Below are 23041 nucleotides of genomic sequence, written 5' to 3'. Positions count from 1 at the left end.
GATGACAATGCTGCGTTTGTGGTCCAAAGAAAATAGTGTAAATGTGGCTTTCAACAGATGTAAATATATACAATCACAGTGCATTTGAAAACAAAAAAAAAGGTTTATTCTCATAAATCTTCACAGTTTCGTTATAATCAGTAAAGAGACCCGTTTGCTTTAAGTTTGTATTTAAGTGCCCAAGCTGAATGATGTACATTTGAGCTGTACCGTTGTAGCATTCCTAGATCTCACCTGTCCTTATGTGCACCTGACAACGTTTTAAAGATGGACCTGGATCCGTCTAATTGTTCTACATCTTTATTTTTATTTGAGTCTGATTTCCTCGCAGGATGTTGTTTGTTTTTGGCTGGTTGTCTCTCCTTCTCAGCCAGTTTCAGGTGTTGGATAAAAATGTGTTGCAGCAACATTTCAACAGAAATTGGGAGGAGATGAGGAAACAATCTGCATGAGTGGGGTACTGACAGAAGCCGACAGAAGCAACAGGGCAAACAGGGCAGGAGGCAGGACGCCCCTCAGCTACTGATTGGTTGTGAAAAGTCACATGAGGAAAAATAAACAGAGGAACATGTTTTGTGTGCACACATCGTTTCTGAACGTTTGATCTTGAGGACAATGACAAGGTGGTATCGTTTTAGCTTATTCTCATAAAATAGCAGAACAAAGCTTTGTTTGTTGGCATCGAGTGGTAATTTCCTGACTTCCGCGAACACAGCCTTTAACTCACGCTCGTCCACTTCCGGTTTGGAGGAACATGGAGGCTGTTGACAACAGAATCTGGGTTTCTTTTGAATAATTGGAGGATTTCCATCGTCAGATGAGTTATTGATCGGTTTGTTATCGACACATTTTTGGGTTGTTTAGTTCTGCGTCAGATGTCAGCGCGTGAAGAGGTAAAGTGGGTGTGAAACGGCGAATTTTCCGGTAAGAACCGGAACAAACCGGCTAAAGTTTACACTCGGCTTCAGACTGTATGGACTGAATGTGTTCGTGGTGCTTTAAGCTCCGTTAGTCAGACGGGGAATTCCCGGACATGAAACACATGAAACAGGCTGAATGAAGCGGGCTGAGGGTGAAGCCGGGATGTTTGAGCTGTTGATCTGCTTGGTGTCTTTGATAAATATGATAAAGAATGATAAATAAATCCATTCTGATCTGATCATAGAGATGAGTCAAACTGCTGACGTGCAGTTTCTGAAGAATCTTTGCTCGTTTCTCTCAGGCCCAGTGACGCTGGTTCAGATTACGGCACCGGTCTGATCTGAGCCAGCTGGCAGAGAAATGGACAAGTTGGGGATGAGTTTCGGAGGCGGTCCCGGCAGGAAGGAGCTGCTGGACACCGTGGAGGCCCAGAAGAAGCAGCTGGTTCAGTACCAGACCCGCTTCAAGGACGTGGTCCGGGCCTACAAGAGTCTTCTGAAAGAGAAGGAGGCGCTGGAGGCCAGCCTGAAGGTTCTGACCGTGACCCAGGACATGGGTCTGACCCAGCGGGACCCCGGCGCGGGCCCGGAGCTGCCGGAGGACGGCTGCTCGCTGCACAGCGAGGACAGCGTGGACACGGCGGCGTCTGTGGACCAGAGCGAGGAGGACCAGGGAGACCCGGCTCAGAGGTCCAGCTCCACGGTACGTTGGGGCGTCAGAGAAACTCAGGTCACATGACCACCAGTTTAACGTGAGCTTTGTTTCCGCAGACGCTGAGCGCGGAGCCCGCCACCGAGGGGGCGGAGCACCTGCAGGCCACACCCACCCCCGGGACAGAGGCGGACCGCCGTGTGGCCCAATTAAAGAGCCAACTGAGCACGCTCACCGGCGCCCTGACCACGGTGGCGCAGGAGAAGTCCCGGATGGAGGCCAGTTTTCAGGCTGACAAGCGGCAGCTGAAGCAGGAAGTGGAGGAGCTGCAGGAGCGCTTGGACGCCGCGGCGACGCAGCAGGAGGCGGAGCTGCGCGCTCTGCAGCAGCAGCTGGCGGAGAGCCGCGCTCGCATCATCACGCAGCAGCACGAGCGCGAGCAGGAGCAGGGAGACCACGCCCAGCAGCTGCGGGAGCTGCAGAGGATCCTGCAGCAGGAGCGGGACCTGCGGCAGGACGCCGAGCGGCGCCGGCAGGACGCCGCCGTGCTCGCCTCCTCACAGGCCGTGGACCGGGGGCCGGAGTCTGAGGCCCACCTGAGCCAGGTGAAGGAGGAGAGAGATGAGCTGTGGAGGAGGCTGCGGGCCGCCGAGGAGGACCGGAAGAAGCCGGACCCCAGAGTGGACCACCTGCAGCAGGAAGTGCAGGAGCTGAAGAACTACATCCAGCGGCAGATCCACAGCGAAACCCGCAAGGTGAGACCAGAACCACCAGGAACAGTTTTAACCTGCTGTAACAGGCCCGGGTCAAAAACTGAACCCAGAGTCAGTGTAAAGCAGGAGGTTCAGATCCAGAACCAGACTCAGAGGTGTGTGTGTGTTTTGCAGGTGTGTGAGGCGGAGGAGCGCACCCGTGAGCGCGCCGAGGCGGCGGAGCTGCGGGGTGCCGGGCTGGAGCAGCGGGTGTCGGAGCTGTCGGAGCTGCTCGGGTCCTGCGAAAAGGCCCGGCAGCGGGACCAGCAGACGGCTCAGAGACTCCGAGACCGGGTCCTGCAGCTGGACACGGAGAACAAGACGCTGGCCATGGCCGCCTCCAGCAGAGCGGCCGGCGAGCTCGGCCTGGACGAGTCACAGCTGGACGTGACGGCGCTGAAGGACAAACTGCAGACGGTGAAGAAGCTGCTGCTGGCTGCTCAGAGGAACCCGGACCAGAACCTCCGGGACCAGAACATCCAGGACCTCGCCGACACGGAGGCGGAGCCGGGCGAGGACAAGGCCTCGGCGACGGCGTGCCAGCAGGAGCTGCGGCAGGTGAAGGAAGAGTTTGAGCGCTACAAGCTGCGTGCACAGGTGGTGCTGAAGAACAAAAACGCCAAAGATGGCTGCCAGGCCAAGGAGCTGGAGGAGGTCCGGGACCAGCTGTCCGAGCTGCGCGAGAAGTACATCAACCTGAGGATCCAGAGCGACGAGGCCGAGGTCCGCTGCCGCCGGCAGCTGGAGGAGCGGCAGCAGCAGGCGGGGGGGCTGCAGCACGCCCACCGCCAGGAGCTGGAGCGGGCGGAGGCGCTGCACCGTGACCAGCTGCTGCGCCTGGAGGCGGAGCTTCACAAGCACCGGGAGCGGACCATGGCGCTGCTGGAGGAGAAGGACCGGGACCTGGAGAGGCTGCGGGCCGCCATGCTCAGCTGCAGCCGCAGCTCCAACGAGCCGGCGTGCGACAGCGCGCAGGAGGCCGGCTCGGACGGCGAGGCCGACGGCATCGGCCAGGCCCTGCGGCGGGCCGCGCCCACCGAGTCCACGCTCCTGCTGTACGCCGAGCAGCTCGCCCGCAAGGAGGTGGACGTGGGCGGCCTGCGGCGGCAGAAGCACCGGCTGGAGGAGGACCTGCACCAGCTGCAGGCCAAGCTCCTCGCCAACGCCGAGCGGCACGACGAGGAGACGGCGGGGCTGCGGGCCCGGCTGGACAAAGTGGTCCGGGACCAGAACCGGGAGGGCGCCAACATGGAGTACCTGAAGAACGTCATCTACAGGTTCCTCACGCTGCAGGACGCCAGCGGCAGGAAGCAGACGCTCGGCGCCATCTTGACCATCCTGCACTTCAGTCCGCAGGAGAAGCACGACGTCATGAGGCTTCAGGGGCCCGCCTGGTGGGGCCACGGCCGCCGCTGAGACGGCTTCAGGGCCCGCCGGTGAGACGCCCCAGGAGGCGGCAGAGAGGAAGTCACCTGTGAGGACCTCAGACTTTTGGCCACCCATTAAAGGATGTTTGTGAACACTAAACTTTAAATAAAGCTGCACACCTGAAACTGTTGTGAGTTAATATCAGCGAGGGATCCATGAGTCAGGAGTGACATCACTTCCTGTCAGAAAACATGTGATTCACTTTTATTTACAAATAAATGTTTACAGAACAAGGTAAAGAAAAACAACGCGTTACATTCTGTGAGGTCCGATGATGGACCCGACCCGGGCATCATCAGGTTAGGGTGGGCCGAGGACCGCCTGCAGGTCCTGCGGCAGCGAGCTGATGATGGAGGCCACGAAAGCTTCCAGTTTGTTCAGAACGCCGTCTCTGACCTGCAGCTGCTGCCTGCGAGCTTTAATCTGAAAAACACAAACAGCAAGTGGGAAAACCACTTCTTCCACATTCAGAGCTTTTATTTTTTTTTAATCTTAAAGAGACAATCAGGAATATTTCCAACTAAAACTGAAATAAAGCTTTTAGCAGAATCCTTCAGTCCTTCAGAAACAGCTGGATCCAAACCCAGAAAACAGCTGGTGCCTTACTTATGGAACGAAATATTTAGGCAATAAGTCAAGTGTAAATAATTAAAGTTAAATGAGAAACTTTTTGTTGAGACATTAATTTACTTCGTTCAATCTTCATTTTACAGAAATGAGGCCCAACGTACTCCTCCCTCTTTCAGGTCTAAAGTTTTCCATTTCAGACATAAAAACATCATCTGCTCCTCAGCAGGTGATAAAACTCAGTGAATCCAACCTCAGATCAGCATATCACACCGTCTCATTATTTATGGAACAAAACCTGAGAGTGAAAAACTAAGTGAACCCTTCCTGCTTCCACAGGAACTCAGAGGGTAAGAAGCAGCTGCTGCTGATCAATGCTCTGATTCACTGATCAATGCTCTGATTCACTGATCAATGCTCTGATTCACTGATCAATGCTCTGATTAACTGATCAATGCTCTGATTAACTGATCATCAGTCAGTGTGAGCTGCTCTATAAAAGCAGAAGTTCTGAAGCATTCAGGTGTGTGTTAACATGATGCAAAGGAGGAAAGACATCAGCAACGATCTCAGAGAAGCTCAGAAACCCAAGAGCTACATCTCAGACTCTGCAGGCCTCAGTTAGCATGTTAAAGGTTAAAGGTCACCCCAAGGTCAGAAACCCAAGAGCTACATCTCAGACTCTGGAGGCCTCAGTTAGCATGTTAAAGGTTAAAGGTCACCCCAAGGTCAGAAACCCAAGAGCTACATCTCAGACTCTGCAGGCCTCAGTTAGCATGTTAAAGGTTAAAGGTCACCCCAAGGTCAGAAACCCAAGAGCTACATCTCAGACTCTGCAGGCCTCAGCATGTTAAAGGTTAAAGGTCACCCCAAGGTCAGAAACCCAAGAGCTACATCTCAGACTCTGCAGGCCTCAGTTAGCATGTTAAAGGTTAAAGGTCACCCCAAGGTCAGAAACCCAAGAGCTACATCTCAGACTCTGGAGGCCTCAGCATGTTAAAGGTTAAAGGTCACCCCAAGGTCAGAAACCCAAGAGCTACATCTCAGACTCTGCAGGCCTCAGTTAGCATGTTAAAGGTTAAAGGTCACCCCAAGGTCAGAAACCCAAGAGCTACATCTCAGACTCTGCAGGCCTCAGCATGTTAAAGGTTAAAGGTCACCCCAAGGTCAGAAACCCAAGAGCTACATCTCAGACTCTGCAGGCCTCAGTTAGCATGTTAAAGGTTAAAGGTCACCCCAAGGTCAGAAACCCAAGAGCTACATCTCAGACTCTGCAGGCCTCAGTTAGCATGTTAAAGGTTAAAGGTCACCCCAAGGTCAGAAACCCAAGAGCTACATCTCAGACTCTGCAGGCCTCAGTTAGCATGTTAAAGGTTAAAGGTCATGGCAGCACAGTTAGAAACAGGCTGAACAGGTGTGGCTTGTGTGGAAGGGCTGCAGGAGAAAGCCTCTTCTCTCTAAAAAGAACATGGCAGCACAGCTTAGGTTTGCAAAGCTGCATCTGAACAAACCACAAGACTTCTGGAACAATGGGCCTCATGCAACAACTGTTTATACGCACAGATTTGTTCTTAAATCATGCGTACTAGTGATTTAAGAGAATTTACGCATTCATCAATCTTTTCGTATTTTACGTTTTCTTTCAGGTACGAACAGAATTTACAGTGATCCAGACCTGTCGTAGGAGTTTCCTAAAATAGCCCGCTGTTATTCCAATCAAGTTAGCTTGACTAATGGCTTGAATATTTAATTACTTTGAAGCAAACATAAATAAATATATACGCTATACCCCATAATGATGCTGACATTATTCTGTTTGACTTCAATTATGCACTAATTGAAGGTTCATTTGACTCTGTATATAACAAGGTCAATGGGAAGCGTAACCAGCGGCTGACTTGCTGCTTTTGGATGCCTTAGGGCGTCAGGCTCAGACCGTGTAGTAGGGCTGCACAATTAATCGAATTTTAATCAAAATCGCGATTTTGGCCGCGACGATTATGAAAAATGAAAATCTTTTTTTACATTTATTTTCTTAATGCGGGTTCAGTTGCATTATACTCTAGCATTCAAGCATTTAACCAGTAGTCCGCCAACAACCAGGGGGCGAACATGGACCTATTCGTTACGCCGTCTAACTGATCCACAAGCAAGTTAATCGCGCAGCTCCTCACTAGTGCAGCCAGCAGTGGTGTCAAGTTCAAGTGGTGAGAGCAGAGTGGTAGTGATATAAGGGAAGACAAAACTGGTGGTGAGGATGATTGAAATGACCGAGAGCCAAGCTGAAGCTGCGGCAGAAGTTAAGCCCACAGCCGGTCTCTCTGGTGAGAAGGACGCGCTCGTCCCTCGAAGGGGCTCAATTTCGGCTGTGTGGAGCTACTTCGGATTCAGGGCTAGCGATGTCCAACAAAAGCAGGTGTTGTGCAAAGACTGTGGAAGAGTTGTGTCGGCACCGCAAGGCAACACAACTAATCTGTATAACCATTTAAAGAAGAACCATGTTGAAAAATACAACAAATGCATGAAAAGCAAAGTTTCACAAATGCCCCATCCCCATGCCACTGCCCAGATGCAGACAACCATAAATGCCACCCTGCACCGTGCAACACCATATGCGGCAACATCACAAAGACACGCGGAAATAACAAAAGAAATCGCAATTTATTTAGCCAAAGCCATGGCTCCAATAAACACCGTTGACAATGTGGCATTCAAACAAATGATCAAAACGCTGGACAAAAGATACGAGATCCCGTCCAGAAATTTCAGTTTTATTTTGTTTATTCCTTACATAGTACATTTGTAAGCCTGCCTAAGCGTCATGCTATTGCCTTTATGCAATAATAATTGCATTTCAGTTTTATTTTGTTTATTCCTTATATAGTACATTCTTAGCTAGATTTCATTTCGTGATTTTAAATTGCATTCTGCACTGAATTTTTTTTTTTTTTTAAAGAAGTGCAATAAAATTCAGTTGTTTATCGTTGTTCCATAATCGTGATTAATAATCGTGATTTCAATTATGATCCAAATAATCGTGATTATGATTTTTTCCATAATCGTGCAGCCCTACCGTGTAGATATCCTGGAGACAGACGAATGGCTGACATCACGATTTAGATTGCCAAGCACTGTGCTGCTACAAATATGCAGCTTGCTGGAGCCACGACTCCAGAGAGAAACACGCCGATCAAACCCAATTCCACCACACGTCCAGGTCCTCACCACCCTTGGATTTTTGGCCACGGGAACCTTTCAGAGGGAGATTGGAGACAGATCGGGGGTGTCCCAGTCCTCTGTGAGTCGTGCACTCCCCTTGGTCATCAAAGCTCTCATCAGTTTATCACCCATGATACATCAGATTCCCATACGCCGCTGTCCAACAAGTACAAATTAAGAGGGACTTTCATGCCGTGGCTGGACTGCCAAACGTAATCGGAGCAATAAGCCGCTTTCGGACAGAGTAGTTCTAAGAACGCAGTTATCAGAACTGTCCTACTCGAATTTGGTTCTGATAACTGTCCTTCCCCAGCGGAACTGTTTCAGTCTGCATTCGCACATGAGTCGGGACCTGATAGGGACTGATGCGGCGCGCGCAGCCGTCTGCGTCAGTGACGTGTTACTTTAGCCGTTTAGCGCCACATTCAACAACAAAACAAAACTAAACAAAACCTGGTAAAAGTAAGGAGAGAAGAAAAAACAGCACCAAGGAGCTAACATGGAGAGCGGGGAGGCCACCGTGTTCATGGTCTGCATGATGGTGATATTAATCATGGACAATCACATCAGGCGTCTAATATCGAGGCTGGAAAAGCTCACAGAGAGAGTCAGGAGATACTTTTTCATTTCATGAAGGAAGAAAGGAGAGCAGAGCGCTGCAGACAAATGAGACCAGTGTAAGTTTAACTTATTAAACACCCGCCGGTTGTGTCTGTGTGGTATGATGAAACATTTCAGCCGTGATAGCATGACATGGGGCGTAGCTACCGACCACCAAACACCTCCGTCAGATGCGTTCTATAGAACCATGAAAAGACCCGACCTCAGAGAAGGAGCTGAAATGGTGATAGGAACTAAGGGAGAAAGCCCCGAGTTCCTGTATGTCCGAACACGGGAGAAAACGGCCCCGCGGATTAAAAGGTTATTAGAACTGCCAAAGGTTCCTACAGTCCGAAAGCGGCTATTGACTGCACACATATACGCATCAAAGCCCCCGTGAGCTGAAGGCCAGGTCGGTGTGTCTCCATACAGCGGGGGGCAAACTGCTCTATAGCCCAGAGAAGGCATGCCAGATTTGCACAATACCGCCATGAACGAGGGTCTCCACCTGAACCAGCCCAGGCAGACCAGAAGGTGTGGTGCCAGAAGACCCCCCTCATGGACCCCCTATCAAAGTGCCATCATGATGAGGCAACAACTGATTGCACGGCTTTAGTTGCAGACATCGAGCACCTGCCCAGGGCGAGACCTTTTTTTTTAAAGCCATTTTCATATCAAACCATTTCCAGCGCACTGCAGCTGACAGCTGTGGACTGTAAGGACCCCGTGGTCCCGGTTCCTGCAGACCACTCCTAACCCCAGCAGGTGGTTAGGAGTGGTCCTCTACATTTACGGACGACAGTGAAAACCTCATCAGAACGTCTGTAAACAGCTGGAAACGTGTCCCTGCTGTGTTTGCATCCACATCACTGAGAACACTGCAGCAGAGTTAGTCTCTTCAGTGGTCGTTGTCAGCACACCGTGGGCCATCTCATTCAGGAGATCATGTGATTACCACCTGGCTCTCCTCAGAGGCGGCCATGACAACAACTGAGGGAAATCTGTTGACCGCAGTTTTAGCAGCTGGGGCAAAATGGACTCCTCGTCAGTTTGTCAAATGGCCAAGCACTGGCATACCAGACACTGGATAGAAGATAAAATGCCCAACCGAGCTCTTCTGGCATCTGACACAAGGTTACGAGCAGGAATGGTGGCCACAACATTTACATCGGTGGCAGCTCGGTGTAGATTTGACTTTGACTCTGCATGTGATCTGAATCGTTCTAACATGAAAAGCCTTCGTGTACAAAAGCTTTTAAAGATCTTGATGTGCTGTTGAAGGAAGTGGGGCACTCTGTTTTATCTGCAGTGCAAACCTCACAAAATACCTTGTTGTTCCATAAACCAGCCAGGGCAATTCCATTTTCCTCGTCGTCTTTGTCTTCAACGTTGCTGCAGCTCAGCGGGGCACAGCTGGGGGCACAGCTGGGGGCACAGCTGGGGGGCACAGCTGGGGCTACAGCTGGGGGCACAGCTGGGGGCACAGCTGGGGGCACAGCTGGGGGCTACAGCTGGGGGCACAGCTGGGAGCACAGCTGGGGGCACAGCTGGGGGCACAGCTGGGAGCACAGCTGGGAGCTTGAGCAGTGTATGCTCGGTCAGACAGACTTTGGCATCAATCCCACAGCGGTGCTCGGCATTGGGAGAATGGGCGCCTGTGCACTGTGTAATACATCTTGTGTTGTTAACTCGGCCCTTCTTCATCTCCCCACTCACCAGCTTCTCTTTGAGCTTCAGGATCAGATCCACATTCTCCACCTCAGACTTGTCTTTGGTCCAGCTCAGCAGGTCCTGCAGAGCACACGACAGGCTGTCAGAACTGATGCGGCCCACACTGACAGGTGTTACAGGGCAGCAACTTACAGCGTCGCAGATCACCTCCAGGTGGAGGCTCTCCAGCTTCTGCGTCATCTCTTTGTGTCGCTGGCGATACCAGCCGTCAAAGTTGGGCGACCTGAAGAACTTCCTGAGACCAGAGAAAGCAAGAAGAAACACGCAGATCACAGATGTGCGGTTAGCCGACACCTCCACTAAAGCAAAGCCACGGACATCAACAGAAGACGCCACCACATCTGAACCGGCGGGACTCACCTGTACAGACCTATCCAGTCACCTTTGAGCATGGAGGTGAGCTGAGGCCCGCTGTGGTCCAGAGTGGACATGAACTCGTCCTGACTGAAGGGACGAACCTGAGGAGGAGTCTGCCAAAGGAAAACATTCAGTCTACCGGGGATGACATCACTGTGACATCAGCACCACGATCCACTTCCTGTTTACCTTCCAGGGCGTCACAGATCTCTGCAGCGGCATCAAGCTCGCCATGTACCGCTCCTGTCAGACAACACACATGATCCACTGTGCGGTGATTGGATGAGAGTCTTTACATCATTACTTTATAAAAAGCATTAGCTCAGGTTCCACCCGAAAGCTCCACCTGTCCCAGTTCCACCCGAAAGCTTCACCTGTCCCAGTTCCACCCGAAAGCTCCACCTGTCCCAGTTCCACCCGAAAGCTTCACCTGTCCCAGTTCCACCCGAAAGCTTCACCTTTCCTGGTTCCACCTGAGCTGAAGGTTCTACCTCTCCTGGTTTACCTGAGCTGAAGGTTCTACCTTTCCTGGTTCCACCTGAGCTGAAGGTTCTACCTTTCCTGGTTCCACCTGAGCTGAAGGTTCTACCTTTCCTGGTTCCACCTGAGCTGAAGGTTCTACCTTTCCTGGTTCCACCTGAGCTGAAGGTTCTACCTGTCCTGGTTTACCTGAGCTGAAAGTTCTACCTGTCCTGGTTTACCTGAGCTGAAAGTTCTACCTGTCCTGGTTCCACCTGAGCTGAAGGTTCTACCTTTCCTGGTTTACCTGAGCTGAAGGTTCTACCTGTCCTGGTTTACCTGAGCTGAAGGTTCTACCTGTCCTGGTTCCACCTGAGCTGAAGGTTCTACCTGTCCTGGTTTACCTGAGCTGAAGGTTCTACCTTTCCTGGTTCCACCTGAGCTGAAGGTTCTACCTGTCCTGGTTTACCTGAGCTGAAGGTTCTACCTGTCCTGGTTCCACCTGAGCTGAAAGTTCTACCTGTCCTGGTTTACCTGAGCTGAAGGTTCTACCTGTCCTGGTTCCACCTGAGCTGAAGGTTCTACCTGTCCTGGTTTACCTGAGCTGAAGGTTCTACCTGTCCTGGTTTACCTGAGCTGAAGGTTCTACCTGTCCTGGTTTACCTGAGCTGAAAGTTCTACCTGTCCTGGTTTACCTGAGCTGAAGGTTCTACCTGTCCTGGTTTACCTGAGCTGAAGGTTCTACCTGTCCTGGTTTACCTGAGCTGAAAGTTCTACCTGTCCTGGTTTACCTGAGCTGAAGGTTCTACCTGTCCTGGTTTACCTGAGCTGAAGGTTCTACCTGTCCTGGTTTACCTGAGCTGAAAGTTCTACCTGTCCTGGTTTACCTGAGCTGAAGGTTCTACCTGTCCTGGTTTACCTGAGCTGAAGGTTCTACCTGTCCTGGTTTACCTGAGCTGAAGGTTCTACCTGTCCTGGTTTACCTGAGCTGAAGGTTCTACCTTTCCTGGTTCCACCTGAGCTGAAGGTTCTACCTGTCCTGGTTTACCTGAGCTGAAAGTTCTACCTGTCCTGGTTTACCTGAGCTGAAGGTTCTACCTGTCCTGGTTTACCTGAGCTGAAGGTTCTACCTGTCCTGGTTTACCTGAGCTGAAAGTTCTACCTGTCCTGGTTTACCTGAGCTGAAGGTTCTACCTGTCCTGGTTTACCTGAGCTGAAGGTTCTACCTGTCCTGGTTTACCTGAGCTGAAAGTTCTACCTGTCCTGGTTTACCTGAGCTGAAGGTTCTACCTGTCCTGGTTTACCTGAGCTGAAGGTTCTACCTGTCCTGGTTTACCTGAGCTGAAGGTTCTACCTGTCCTGGTTCCACCTGAGCTGAAAGCTTCACCTGTCCTGGTTCCACTCTTGCCACCTGTCTGGTTTCTCACCAGAGGGATGATGAAGCTCTGCGTCAGCTCCAACAGGTGTCTCCTCAGGATGGCGCTCTGCACCTCTGACGGTCTCTTCCTCTGGATCCCCTGCAGATCAACAGAAACAGCTCTGAGGTGCTGCATTCAGACCCCCCTCAGCTGTGTTTACCCAAACAATTGCTGACCTTTAACAGTCTCTTGATGAGGATCTTGTCTTTATGTAGAAACGTCTTGTAGGCCGTGTAGATCCCTACACACACACACACACACACACACACACACACAAAAACGTGCCATACAACAAGCTGCAGGTAAGAAGAGCTGCTGCAGAAAGATGTGTCAGGTGGTGTTACCTGGTTTGGTGTCGAGTGTCTTCAATTTGGACAGTTTCTTTACCTTCACCTGCTTTGGTAGATCACCTGAAAGTGGACAGACACACACATCCAGTTGTGTCTTTATCCAACAACCACAAAGACAACACAACTGCACCTGTTCTTCATACCTGGACAACTTAAAGTGTCCCCACTATGTTTATGTTTCTGCAGACGCTTTTATGCAAAGCGACTTAAAAATGAGGATATAACGTCAAAGCTTACATCAAAGCTAACAATAGGCTACATGGAAGGAAACCACCAGTCAGACTCTGTCAGAGGTGACAGAGATAGAGTGCAGGCATAGAGGGAAGTACAGGGTCAGTGCAGGGTAGGAGATGCTCTCTGAAGAGCTGGGTCTTCTATAGTTTCTTGAAGATATTCAGGGACGCCCCTGTTCTGGTAGCGCTCGGCAGGTCATTCCACCATCGTGGAACGACACATGAAAAGAGTCTGGATTGTCTTAAGCGTGATGTAGGCACTGCTGGACGACAATCCTGTGACAACTGGAGTGACCGAGCGTTACGTAAGCCTTGTGAGAGCATTCAAGTAGATGGTAGCCGTTCCATTAAGGACTCTGTATGATGCGGGCGGCTAAGGGTAGCCAGTGGAGCTCAACGAACAGAGGGGTGACATGTGATCTTTAAGGCTGATTGATGACCAGACGCGCCACTGCGTTCTGGACCATCTGCAGAGGTTCTATTTCATCCCTACTGACCGCCAGAGGGCGGTGCTGAAAGCACTGAATGTCCCCCGTTCGAGTAGTAATACCAACAGAGTCACACCTGTGACATGTCGGATGATCAATCAGAGGCTATATAGCCTGACGTCATCCGATGCTGTTGTTACCTTGTGGCCAAACACTGCATTCCTGCCTAAAGTGTTATCTCGTTCTCATTGCAAACGGCCTTTGAGATTGGTACGATTTCAGCCTGTCAGAGGGAACTGCCGATGGGTCTTAGTCATTGTGCCCAGTGAGGGCACTGGAGGCATAAATAGCAGCCACTGCTGCTATACGACGCTCAGACCAACTGTTCTTGTGTTATGGGGCCCTAGTTTAGGCTGTCCTCTTTCTAAGCCTTCTTTCTGCAACGCCTCTCCCTTTGGCACTCTACCAGGAGCGTCTCCGCTTCCTGGGCAGCGTTGAGAGGGGTTCCAATGGAAGCAATATGTGCTGCTGCATCATGGGCTTTCCCGAGCACATTCACCAGATTTTACAGGGTTAATGTGGCCTCCCCTCATCCTCTGGACCAGGTTCTGCTGCAAGGGTCCTCTGGGCTTTTTCAGCGAGGTCTTTGCTCTGGATTCCTTGTGACATTGCTGGTATTAGTCATTCAGTGCTTTCAGCACAAATTTCGTGTGTATGCATGTATGCATGACAATAAATCTGATCTTAATCTTAATATGTTGAATGACCGACCAGTGAGGTACAATTCAAACCAGGAGTGTGCTCTTCCTGTGATACCCATGCCAGAGAATATGGACAAAAGGATACAATGGTTGTCAAAGGCAGCCGATAAACTTACACTAGCAGACACACAAGGCTCTTCCGTGCAGTTTCATTATCTTTCAGTGTGCCGTAGTGAGTTTTTGAAGCTTTTGCTTTAGTGAGAGGACCGCCCACCGAGAGGACCGCCCACCCAGTGTTAACCAAGGACTGGTTTCAGAGAGGGGAGTGACCAGCCGTTCACAGCCCGATTACTCCGATTGATTTCTGATGACCAAACCGAGGCTACTAGACAAGAGGTTTCATGCACGGATGGGTTTCACTCACTTGCTCAACAGCAAAGATTGAATGAGCAAAAAAGCTTAGAAAAACTTAGACTAGCAGCTACTCAAGGCTCTTCCGTGTAGTTTCCATTAAGGGGCAGACGGCAGTTTAACGTGTTCTGACAAAGGGTTAGGGTTAGGGTCAGGGTCAAAGGTTGCCTGGAGCAGGTCTGACCTGCTGTAACTGGTGAACTGAAGAGGTAAAACATCGCAACAGATGGAAAGATTTAAACAAGTAAGGAGTGAATGGCAGGAAGCCTGAAGAAGAAAAACAAATAAGGTGAAGAAGAAGAAGAGGAAGAGCCCTTTACCTGCCATCTTTATCTCTCCCAGTCTGACGATGTGAGGCCAGTTCTGGAACGTCTTGATGAAGAACGGGTTGGTGACGCCCAGAACCACGTTCGGCCTGAAAAAGAAGTCCAGGTGTGGACATGTGAGATAAATGTGTGTGTTGTGCAGGTGTGTGTTGTACAGGTGTGTGTCGTGCAGGTGTGTGTCGTGCAGGTGTGTGTCGTACAGGTGTGTGTCGTGCAGGTGTGTGTCGTGCAGGTGTGTGTCGTACAGGTGTGTGTCGTGCAGGTGTGTGTCGTGCAGGTGTGTGTCGTGCAGGTGTGTGAGGCTTACGGAGCCTGAGTCCTGGTCGTGTACTCCCTGAACTCGCTGTCATGGATGGTGAAATAAGGACGAAAGTCGCAGCAGAACTTCAGAGGACTGATGGAGCTGCGGGTGGGAACACTCACAAAGTAACCATAGAAAGAAACGCTGCTCTCTGATTGGTTGCTAAAGGCAGATTAAACTCATGTTACCTGATGAGAGCCAGCACGGTTTCTGAGGACAAGGTTGGAGACGGCGCCATGACTACCAGCGGTTCACCGAGCAGCGTGAGCTCCCAGAGCATCTGCAGGTGGATCAGAACCGACTGGAAACACCTGCGCAGGACACAGGTGAGACTGAGAGCCACCTGCGACACTAATCACATGACAACCAATCAGAAGCAGGAAGCAGCACTGACCTGAAGAGGTCCAGCTCGTGGATGGAGGGCAGCAATGTGGGAGCCAGCAGGAGGTTCTGAGGAGAGAAGAACTCATGAGCAACAGAACCCAAAGAGACAGAACAAGAGGGTGAGGTAACAGTTCTGACCTCTGGGGTCATCTGTCTGACCGGACTTCCTCCTGGTTTGTCTGTTTTTGAAGGAATCATCACCTGAAACAATGAAAAACAAACCTTAAACAGTGTGTCATTCACACTCACATCTTTACACTCTATGCCGTGCTTTGTCATAGGAACACTTCCACATCACTGGGGATCGAACCGCCACACAACTGGTTGGTGACGACCGCTCTACCAGCTGAGCACAACGGCTCCCATCTGAGCTCGTCTGAACGTGGTTACTCTGAACTTTACTTTGTTGGTGTGGTCTCAGATCTATTTATTATCTAAAGTCCTGAAACACCTGGCTGCATGATTACCTGTTCACCTGCCAATCAAACTGAACGTTTCCTCAGGTATTTGAGGTGTGCAATGGGGATGTTATTTCCAACACACCTTCTGTAGTGGTCGTATGTCCTCACCTGTAAACCACACCCACTCTCTCACCTGTAGGATGACACCCATCACAGGTAGGTTGAGGGTGGATCCCGGTGTGGGCGCAGGCCACTGGTCGATCTCATTACACACTGAGGAAGAGTGGAGTAAAAATACTGATGTAACATCAGCAACACCAGGGGGGTATTCCTCGAAAGTAGCTAAAGAAAGCCAGGCTATAGCCTTTATTTGAAATATTACTGTCATACAATTATGTTTGGACGAATAGTAAATTGTTGTTTAGGTTGAGTACAGGGCGATTGCCCTAAGATGGGACGTGGCCTTTGGTTTTTTTTATGCCCCTACCTGCTCTGCATCCAACAGGCTAATTCGATAAAGTGAATATAAAAGGAATATGAAAGGAAAACAGCAGCATATCAATCAAAATCAACACTTTATTTATCCCAAGTAAGGAAAGAAAAGGCACAAAGTGTAGGGAGCCATAGTCTGTACAGGCACACACACACAAACACACACACACACGGCTACTCCACCTCTACGTTGCTTTACATTTAGGCCCAACTATAGCCTTGAAAGACGGTCAATTTTGTATTGCATTTGGTAGGCCTATTGCATGATATATGCCTACACCAAGAACATAATCCCTACAGTAAGTAGGCCTATTCATTATAGCGATCAGGAGATTCAGTAGGCAACAGCCAACGGTGAAGATACAGTTGTGACGAGAATGTGAGGGGGGAAATGCATTAATGCCATGTCAGATAAGTAACTTTTAGCTTAAAAAAATAAAGTCTATTATTTCCTTCATAGCTGCAAAATGTAGGTGAAGGCAATTCCATATTTGTGTCAGGTGTGTTAGGATGCAAATGGTTTCACACCTAAGCCATCCCCCCACCCTCCGCCACAGCCCCCACGACAATGGCTTTAAAAGCACCCTTGGTCAAAGAATTACTTCATTCATTCGACAATGGTTTCCTGCGTAGTGTGCGACTCTGCAGTAACGAGCAGACAACAGACTATGGCTCCCTACACTTTGTGCCTTTTCTTTCCTTACTTGGGATAAATAAAGTGTTGATTTTGATTGATATGCTGCTTTTTTCCTTTCATATTCCTTTTATATTCACTTTATCGAATTAGCCTGTTGGATGCAGAGCAGGTAGGGGCATAAAAAAAAGCCTATTGTCCAACGAATGTGGTGGTTTCAGATCAGTCACCCTTTCGATGACAATGCATGCTTATCTTATAAATCACTATTTTAATTCTCACAAACCGCGCGAATCTAACGGGCTTCTAAATAATTACAGTATTATTGTCCAATGAATGTGGCAATGCGGATGATTATTTCCACAATTTTATGAATTTATAAATCACCATTTATTAAATAAAAAAAACGTTTCCACACTAAAGTTGGTTATTAAATAATTTACCATAGTTATGTAGGCTACCCAGACAGACCAGTAGAGCTGACTTATATCTTATAATAACGAATGTACAGTAATAAAGATTTCAGCTGCTCAGGTAGCCTGGCCTAAACGACTGCAGGGGGGCCTAAACGACTGCTCCCTGTGGCCTAAACGACTCCTCTGTCGGCCTAAACAACTGCGGCCTAAACGCCAATGGCCTAAACGACCTGTATCCCTTCTTACACTTGCTCTGACTTAAACTGCTACTGTGTCAATGCTAAATTATGAAAAGAAGTTCTAATATAAAGGTCACAACAATAAGGATCAAAGGAAATATGTGTCCCTGTACAGGTCCCTCACTGTGTCAGGACAAACTGAGTCCTTTCAGGCACTGGAACCTCCAGGGACTCAAGGAAGAAAAGACTTCAGCCTGAAAAGTTGTCCACAAGACAAAATGTATAAAATATTAACTATCAAATTTAAGGTGGCTCTGTCAGAAATCAGCCATGGTGCCTGAGAACTTTAAGCAATGAACCTGTATTTAATTTGGCCAAAGGTCATTTCTATCCGTGCCCTTGTTTTAGCATGTGCATGTGCATGTGCATGCCCTTGTTCCTGGATCAGGATATGGCGTGAGGAGGTACGGCCAGCATGCATAGCCTCTGTCCCCAAGCAGGACACCATTGAACTCTCCTGCAGAATAAGAGAAATGTTGGATGGATATACATGTGTTCAGACTTGGCAATTTGATGCAATATGTGCCTTATATGGCTATCTATAATAAAGTATGACGAGCACTTTAAATTCCTTAAGATGACCTCTACACCTGACCTCTCATTACATTACCAAAATTCTGCCTATGCTACACCTTACTTGAAAAGTACACTCCTTCAGGTAAGTAAAATTCTCGCGCCTTGTGCAAACCTCTGTGCCAGTGAGGATGCTCGGAAGATCCTAGAATCATGAACTGATCCCGGCCATTTAGCCTCAATGTAGGAAATGAAATGAGCTCCATTACAGATCATCTGTATGCACGGAGGATAGGAGTCAATGATGAGCTTTCACAGGGCATAAATGTAACATTGCTCAGCATTACTCAAAGGGGTTGATGTGACAATGTTTAAATCCAGCCTGAAAACAGTTCTATTTAGATGTGCATATGACACCTGAAAGTATTTTCACTGCACTCTTCACTTTTAAATTAATGAATTAATGATTTTTTTGTTTTTTGGAATGATTTTATTGCCTTCTTGTGATTTTATGTAGCTGTAAAGCACTTTGAATTGCCTTGTGTACGAATTGTGCTCTACAAATTGCCTTGCCTTGGATGCATACATGGGTACATTGTAGTGCACCGATAACATTAGGGAAGCCTGAGGGAGATGATGAACTTAATGCAAATACTTCAGCCAGTAGGTTGTTTTACATTATCAGCTACTGTAAATGTGGAGCAGCAGCCTGAAAGGACAGAGGTCATATTTTTAATATGGTATGATGTTTTAATTCCTGCGTTTTATCTGATATCTTGTTTGTACAGTGTCCTTGACTGTTTTGAAAGGAGCTGTCAATAATTTGTATCATTAACATTATTACCTGTCCCCCATTTTTCTGAGTCTGGTCCTACGTGGGTGTAGATCGGATGTTTGTTAGGTATTGATTAGTTTTAATGAATAGCCTACCATGTTCTCTCTCATTTAACTTCATGTTCAATACGTGTGTATAGTTGCGTTTCTTTAGCTGCACTGGCACCGACTGATTGATTTTTCGAGACAGTGAAGGTGGTGATATGATAACCACAGTTTTTGTTTCGTTTTTTAGACAAGACATGAGTTGCGGGAGCGCAGAATTCTAGGTGAACATTTCTTTCCGGAGTCCGTTTCAGCCGGTCGGACATTTTTTGAGTTGCAGCTAAGTTAAGCTTCAACTTTAGCCTGCCCGCGACCAGGCTAGTTCAGCAGCATAAACTACCATGGTTACTCAGCGGGCGTTCAAATAAGCCACCTTTATGGAACGGAACTCTCGCTAAATTTAGCCAGAAGTAGCGAAATAGGCCAGGCTTTCCGCTAAGCCAGCTTCTAGGAATACCCCCCTGGTTGGTTTACAGTTATGATGTAATTATGACATCGTCACCTGCTTCCAGACACGGCTCAAGCTTCTCAAAGAACTCAGGTGCGATGATCTGCAGCAGCGAGTGAAACAGGTGAGTGTACGGCAACCTGGACACTAAGACCAGGGACTGAAACACAGACAGGAACACATGACCATCACATGATCAGAGCCAACAAAAAAAACATTACATCTCAGGTGTGAACAGGTTAGTTACCTTCTGGAAGTAGCCTCTCTTCACTGAGACGTCCTTCACCTGTCTGAAGTAGACGTAACCGAAGAAATGAGCAGTTTCTCTCTAAGGAGACAAGAGGAGACACACCTGAAGAAAAACACCAGAGAGGACCATCCCACCTGCTTTAACTTCCTGTTTACAGACGAGGACCATCACACCTGCTTTAACTTCCTGTTTAGAGACGAGAGGACCATCCCACCTGCTTTAACTTCCTGTTTAGAGACGAGAGGACCATCCCACCTGCTTTAACTTCCTGTTTACAGACGAGGACCATCACACCTGCTTTCACTTCCTGTTTAGAGATGAGAGGACCATCACACCTGCTTTAACTTCCTGTTTACAGACGAGGACCATCACACCTGCTTTAACTTCCTGTTTACAGACGAGAGGACCATCACACCTGCTTTAACTTCCTGTTTACAGACGAGGACCATCACACCTGCTTTAACTTCCTGTTTACAGACGAGGACCATCACACCTGCTTTAACTTCCTGTTTACAGACGAGAGGACCATCACACCTGCTTTAACTTCCTGTTTACAGACGAGGACCATCACACCTGCTTTAACTTCCTGTTTACAGACGAGAGGACCATCACACCTGCTTTAACTTCCTGTTTACAGACGAGAGGACCATCACACCTGCTTTAACTTCCTGTTTAGAGATGAGAGGACCATCACCTGCTTTAACTTCCTGTTTACAGACGAGGACCATCACACCTGCTTTAACTTCCTGTTTACAGACGAGAGGACCATCACACCTGCTTTAACTTCCCGTTTACAGACGAGAGGACCATCACACCTGCTTTAACTTCCCGTTTACAGACGAGAGGACCATCACACCTGCTTTAACTTCCTGTTTACAGACGAGGACCATCACACCTGCTTTAACTTCCTGTTTACAGACGAGAGGACCATCACACCTGCTTTAACTTCCTGTTTACAGACGAGGACCATCACACCTGCTTTAACTTCCCGTTTACAGACGAGAGGACCATCACACCTGCTTTAACTTCCCGTTTACAGACGAGAGGACCATCACACCTGCTTTAACTTCCCGTTTACAGACGAGAGGACCATCACACCTGCTTTAACTTCCCGTTTAGAGACGAGGACCATCACACCTGCTTTAACTTCCCGTTTACAGACGAGAGGACCATCACATCTGCTTTAACTTCCCGTTTACAGACGAGGACCATCACACCTGCTTTAACTTCCCGTTTACAGACGAGAGGACCATCACACCTGCTTTAACTTCCCGTTTACAGACGAGGACCATCACACCTGCTTTAACTTCCCGTTTACAGACGAGGACCATCACACCTGCTTTAACTTCCCGTTTAGAGACGAGGACCATCACACCTGCTTTAACTTCCCGTTTACAGACGAGAGGACCATCACATCTGCTTTAACTTCCCGTTTACAGACGAGGACCATCACACCTGCTTTAACTTCCCGTTTACAGACGAGAGGACCATCACACCTGCTTTAACTTCCTGTTTAGAGACGAGGACCATCACACCTGCTTTAACTTCCTGTTTACAGACGAGGACCATCACACCTGCTTTAACTCCCTTTTTACAGACGAGAGGACCATCACACCTGCTTTAACTTCCTGTTTAGAGACGAGAGGACCATCACACCTGCTTTAACTTCCTGTTTACAGACGAGAGGACCATCACATCTGCTTTAACTTCCTGTTTACAGACGAGGACCATCACACCTGGTTTAACTTCCTGTTTACAGACGAGAGGACCATCACACCTAGTTTAACTTCCTGTTCACAGACGAGGACCATCACACCTGCTTTAACTTCCCGTTTACAGACGAGAGGACCATCACACCTGCTTTAACTTCCTGTTTACAGACGAGAGGACCATCACACCTGCTTTAACTTCCCGTTTACAGACGAGGACCATCACACCTGCTTTAACTTCCCGTTTACAGACGAGAGAACCATCACACCTGCTTTAACTTCCTGTTTACAGACGAGAGGACCATCACACCTGCTTTAACTTCCCGTTTACAGACGAGGACCATCACACCTGCTTTAACTTCCCGTTTACAGACGAGAGAACCATCACACCTGCTTTAACTTCCTGTTTACAGACGAGGACCATCACACCTGCTTTAACTTCCTGTTTACAGACGAGAGGACCATCACACCTGCTTTAACTTCCTGTTTACAGATGAGGACCATCACACCTGCTTTAACTTCCTGTTTACACCTGTGATGATGCGATGCCACCATCTTCAGGTAAGTCTGAACTTTACAACACTGCAGATTCTGAGTGAGTCTCAGGTTTGTCTTACCTGCAAGGTGATGGGGGCATCTCTGTCGTATACGTTGTCTCTGAATCTGGACACTCTGCGACCGACCGACTGACGAAACCTAAAGGTGAACTGAGTGTCCCCGAGGCATCCTAGGAAGAAAATTTAAAATCACTCCCAGACTATGTGACCTCTGACCTCTCACCTCAAGGACACATTGAATGTTATCTGATTTTACCTGAGTATGAGTCAGGAAAGGACAGGTAGCAGATGCTGGTTTTCTAACAACAGACAAAGGAAATATAATCTGTGAATCTGAGATTAATAACATGAGCACCACAAATGATAAGATTTTTGATAATCACCTCTTTCTCTGTGAGTTTCACGTCCTGAGGATAAACCAGCTGAAAACACAGAGAGAGCGAAGACTTCAACCAAACTTCATTCATAATTCTGCTGATTCAACTCTTCTCAGTCTCACATTTCAAACTGGAAAAAGCTGGAAAATCACCAATATCAGGTGAGGAGATTATTACATTTTGAATTGATTTTGCTGCCTGCATTAATGCCGAAGTCCAGAGCAGACGTGCTGCCTGTTTACAGTTTCATGAGTCTTTTCTGAACCCAAGCACATTTGTTTAAAGGGCGACTGCATCTAAAATCGGCCTGAGGATCAGCAGTGATTCGGTTGTCCTGTGCTGAATGATGAAACCTCCGCATCGTCTCCTTGGATTAAGTGATTGATTATCTGATTTATCTGCTCTCTGATATCTGCTGATCCATAACCTTATTGATGACTGATGCTAAATGTGCTAAGCTAACGTACCTCGATAGCTTGTCCGAGCTCCAGGTCGAAGGTAACGACACACAAGCACTCCAGCCAGGACGAGAAGCGCGCCCACGCGCCCCAACTGTCCGCCTCCTCCTCGAGGTGGGAAGAACCGGAACCGTCCAACGGGTTCATCACAGCCGGCTGTAAGGTGCTGCACCGCCGGGGGGCCAGCTCCGTTCCTCCATCAGCAGCACCAGAGGAGGCAGAGAGGGAGCGGGCCCCCCCTGCTGGAGGGCCGCGGAACAACAGCCAGGTTCTGCTGGGTTCTGCAGGGTTCTACTGGCTTCTCCTGGGTTCTGCAGGGTTCTGCTGGGTTCTGCAGGGTTCTACTGGGTTCTACTGGCTTCTGCTGGGTTCTACTGGGTTCTACTGGCTTCTACTGGCTTCTGCTGGGTTTACTTCAGATTATAAAGTTA

General features: G+C 48.8%; 2 protein-coding genes across 3 annotated transcripts; one reads left to right on the top strand and one right to left on the bottom strand.

Moving 5' to 3' along the window:
- Window positions 1-556: 556 nt before the first annotated feature.
- gcc1 (GRIP and coiled-coil domain containing 1) lies at window positions 557-4409 on the top strand. Of its 2 annotated transcripts, none has more exons than XM_075472395.1 (4): window positions 557-893; window positions 1223-1623; window positions 1692-2327; window positions 2460-4409. In XM_075472395.1, the coding sequence occupies exons 2-4, from the start codon at window positions 1282-1284 to the stop codon at window positions 3738-3740; spliced, it is 2259 nt and encodes a 752-aa protein (XP_075328510.1). In that variant the 5' UTR covers window positions 557-893; window positions 1223-1281; the 3' UTR covers window positions 3741-4409. The 2 variants fall into 2 exon arrangements, with proteins under 2 accessions (XP_075328510.1, XP_075328508.1); XM_075472393.1 differs by having other exon boundaries at window positions 557-924; window positions 2460-4408.
- dennd6b (DENN/MADD domain containing 6B) lies at window positions 3935-22839 on the bottom strand. Its single transcript, XM_075472397.1, has 20 exons — window positions 22620-22839; window positions 22159-22197; window positions 22032-22074; window positions 21836-21945; window positions 19507-19587; window positions 19314-19419; window positions 15832-15911; window positions 15376-15438; window positions 15248-15303; window positions 15042-15164; window positions 14860-14955; window positions 14547-14641; window positions 12448-12513; window positions 12280-12344; window positions 12113-12202; window positions 10416-10469; window positions 10230-10339; window positions 10002-10104; window positions 9855-9929; window positions 3935-4175 (listed from the first exon to the last, which is right to left on the bottom strand). Exons 1-20 carry the CDS (start codon window positions 22755-22757, stop codon window positions 4053-4055), a joined length of 1716 nt encoding a protein of 571 aa, XP_075328512.1. The 5' UTR covers window positions 22758-22839; the 3' UTR covers window positions 3935-4052.
- Between the last annotated feature and the right edge of the window lie 202 nt (window positions 22840-23041).

This window comes from Odontesthes bonariensis, chromosome 8 (genome assembly GCF_027942865.1).
Source record: "Odontesthes bonariensis isolate fOdoBon6 chromosome 8, fOdoBon6.hap1, whole genome shotgun sequence".
NCBI lineage: Eukaryota > Metazoa > Chordata > Actinopteri > Atheriniformes > Atherinopsidae > Odontesthes > Odontesthes bonariensis.
Note: the sequence above shows the minus strand (reverse complement) of the source record. Positions and strands in the feature narration are given on the sequence as shown.

Coding starts and splice junctions, on each gene's coding strand:
- gcc1 (XM_075472395.1), top strand. CDS start 1,282: ATGGACAAGTTGGGGATGAGTTTCGGAGGCGGTCCCGGCAGGAAGGAG. Junction 1,624..1,691: donor CTCAGAGGTCCAGCTCCACG/GTACGTTGGGGC, acceptor TTGTTTCCGCAG/ACGCTGAGCGCGGAGCCCGC. Junction 2,328..2,459: donor TCCACAGCGAAACCCGCAAG/GTGAGACCAGAA, acceptor TGTGTTTTGCAG/GTGTGTGAGGCGGAGGAGCG.
- dennd6b (XM_075472397.1), bottom strand. CDS start 22,757: ATGAACCCGTTGGACGGTTCCGGTTCTTCCCACCTCGAGGAGGAGGCG. Junction 15,439..15,831: donor TGATGGGTGTCATCCTACAG/GTGAGAGAGTGG, acceptor TCATTGTTTCAG/GTGATGATTCCTTCAAAAAC. Junction 10,470..12,112: donor AGAGCTTCATCATCCCTCTG/GTGAGAAACCAG, acceptor GTTGTCTGACAG/GAGCGGTACATGGCGAGCTT.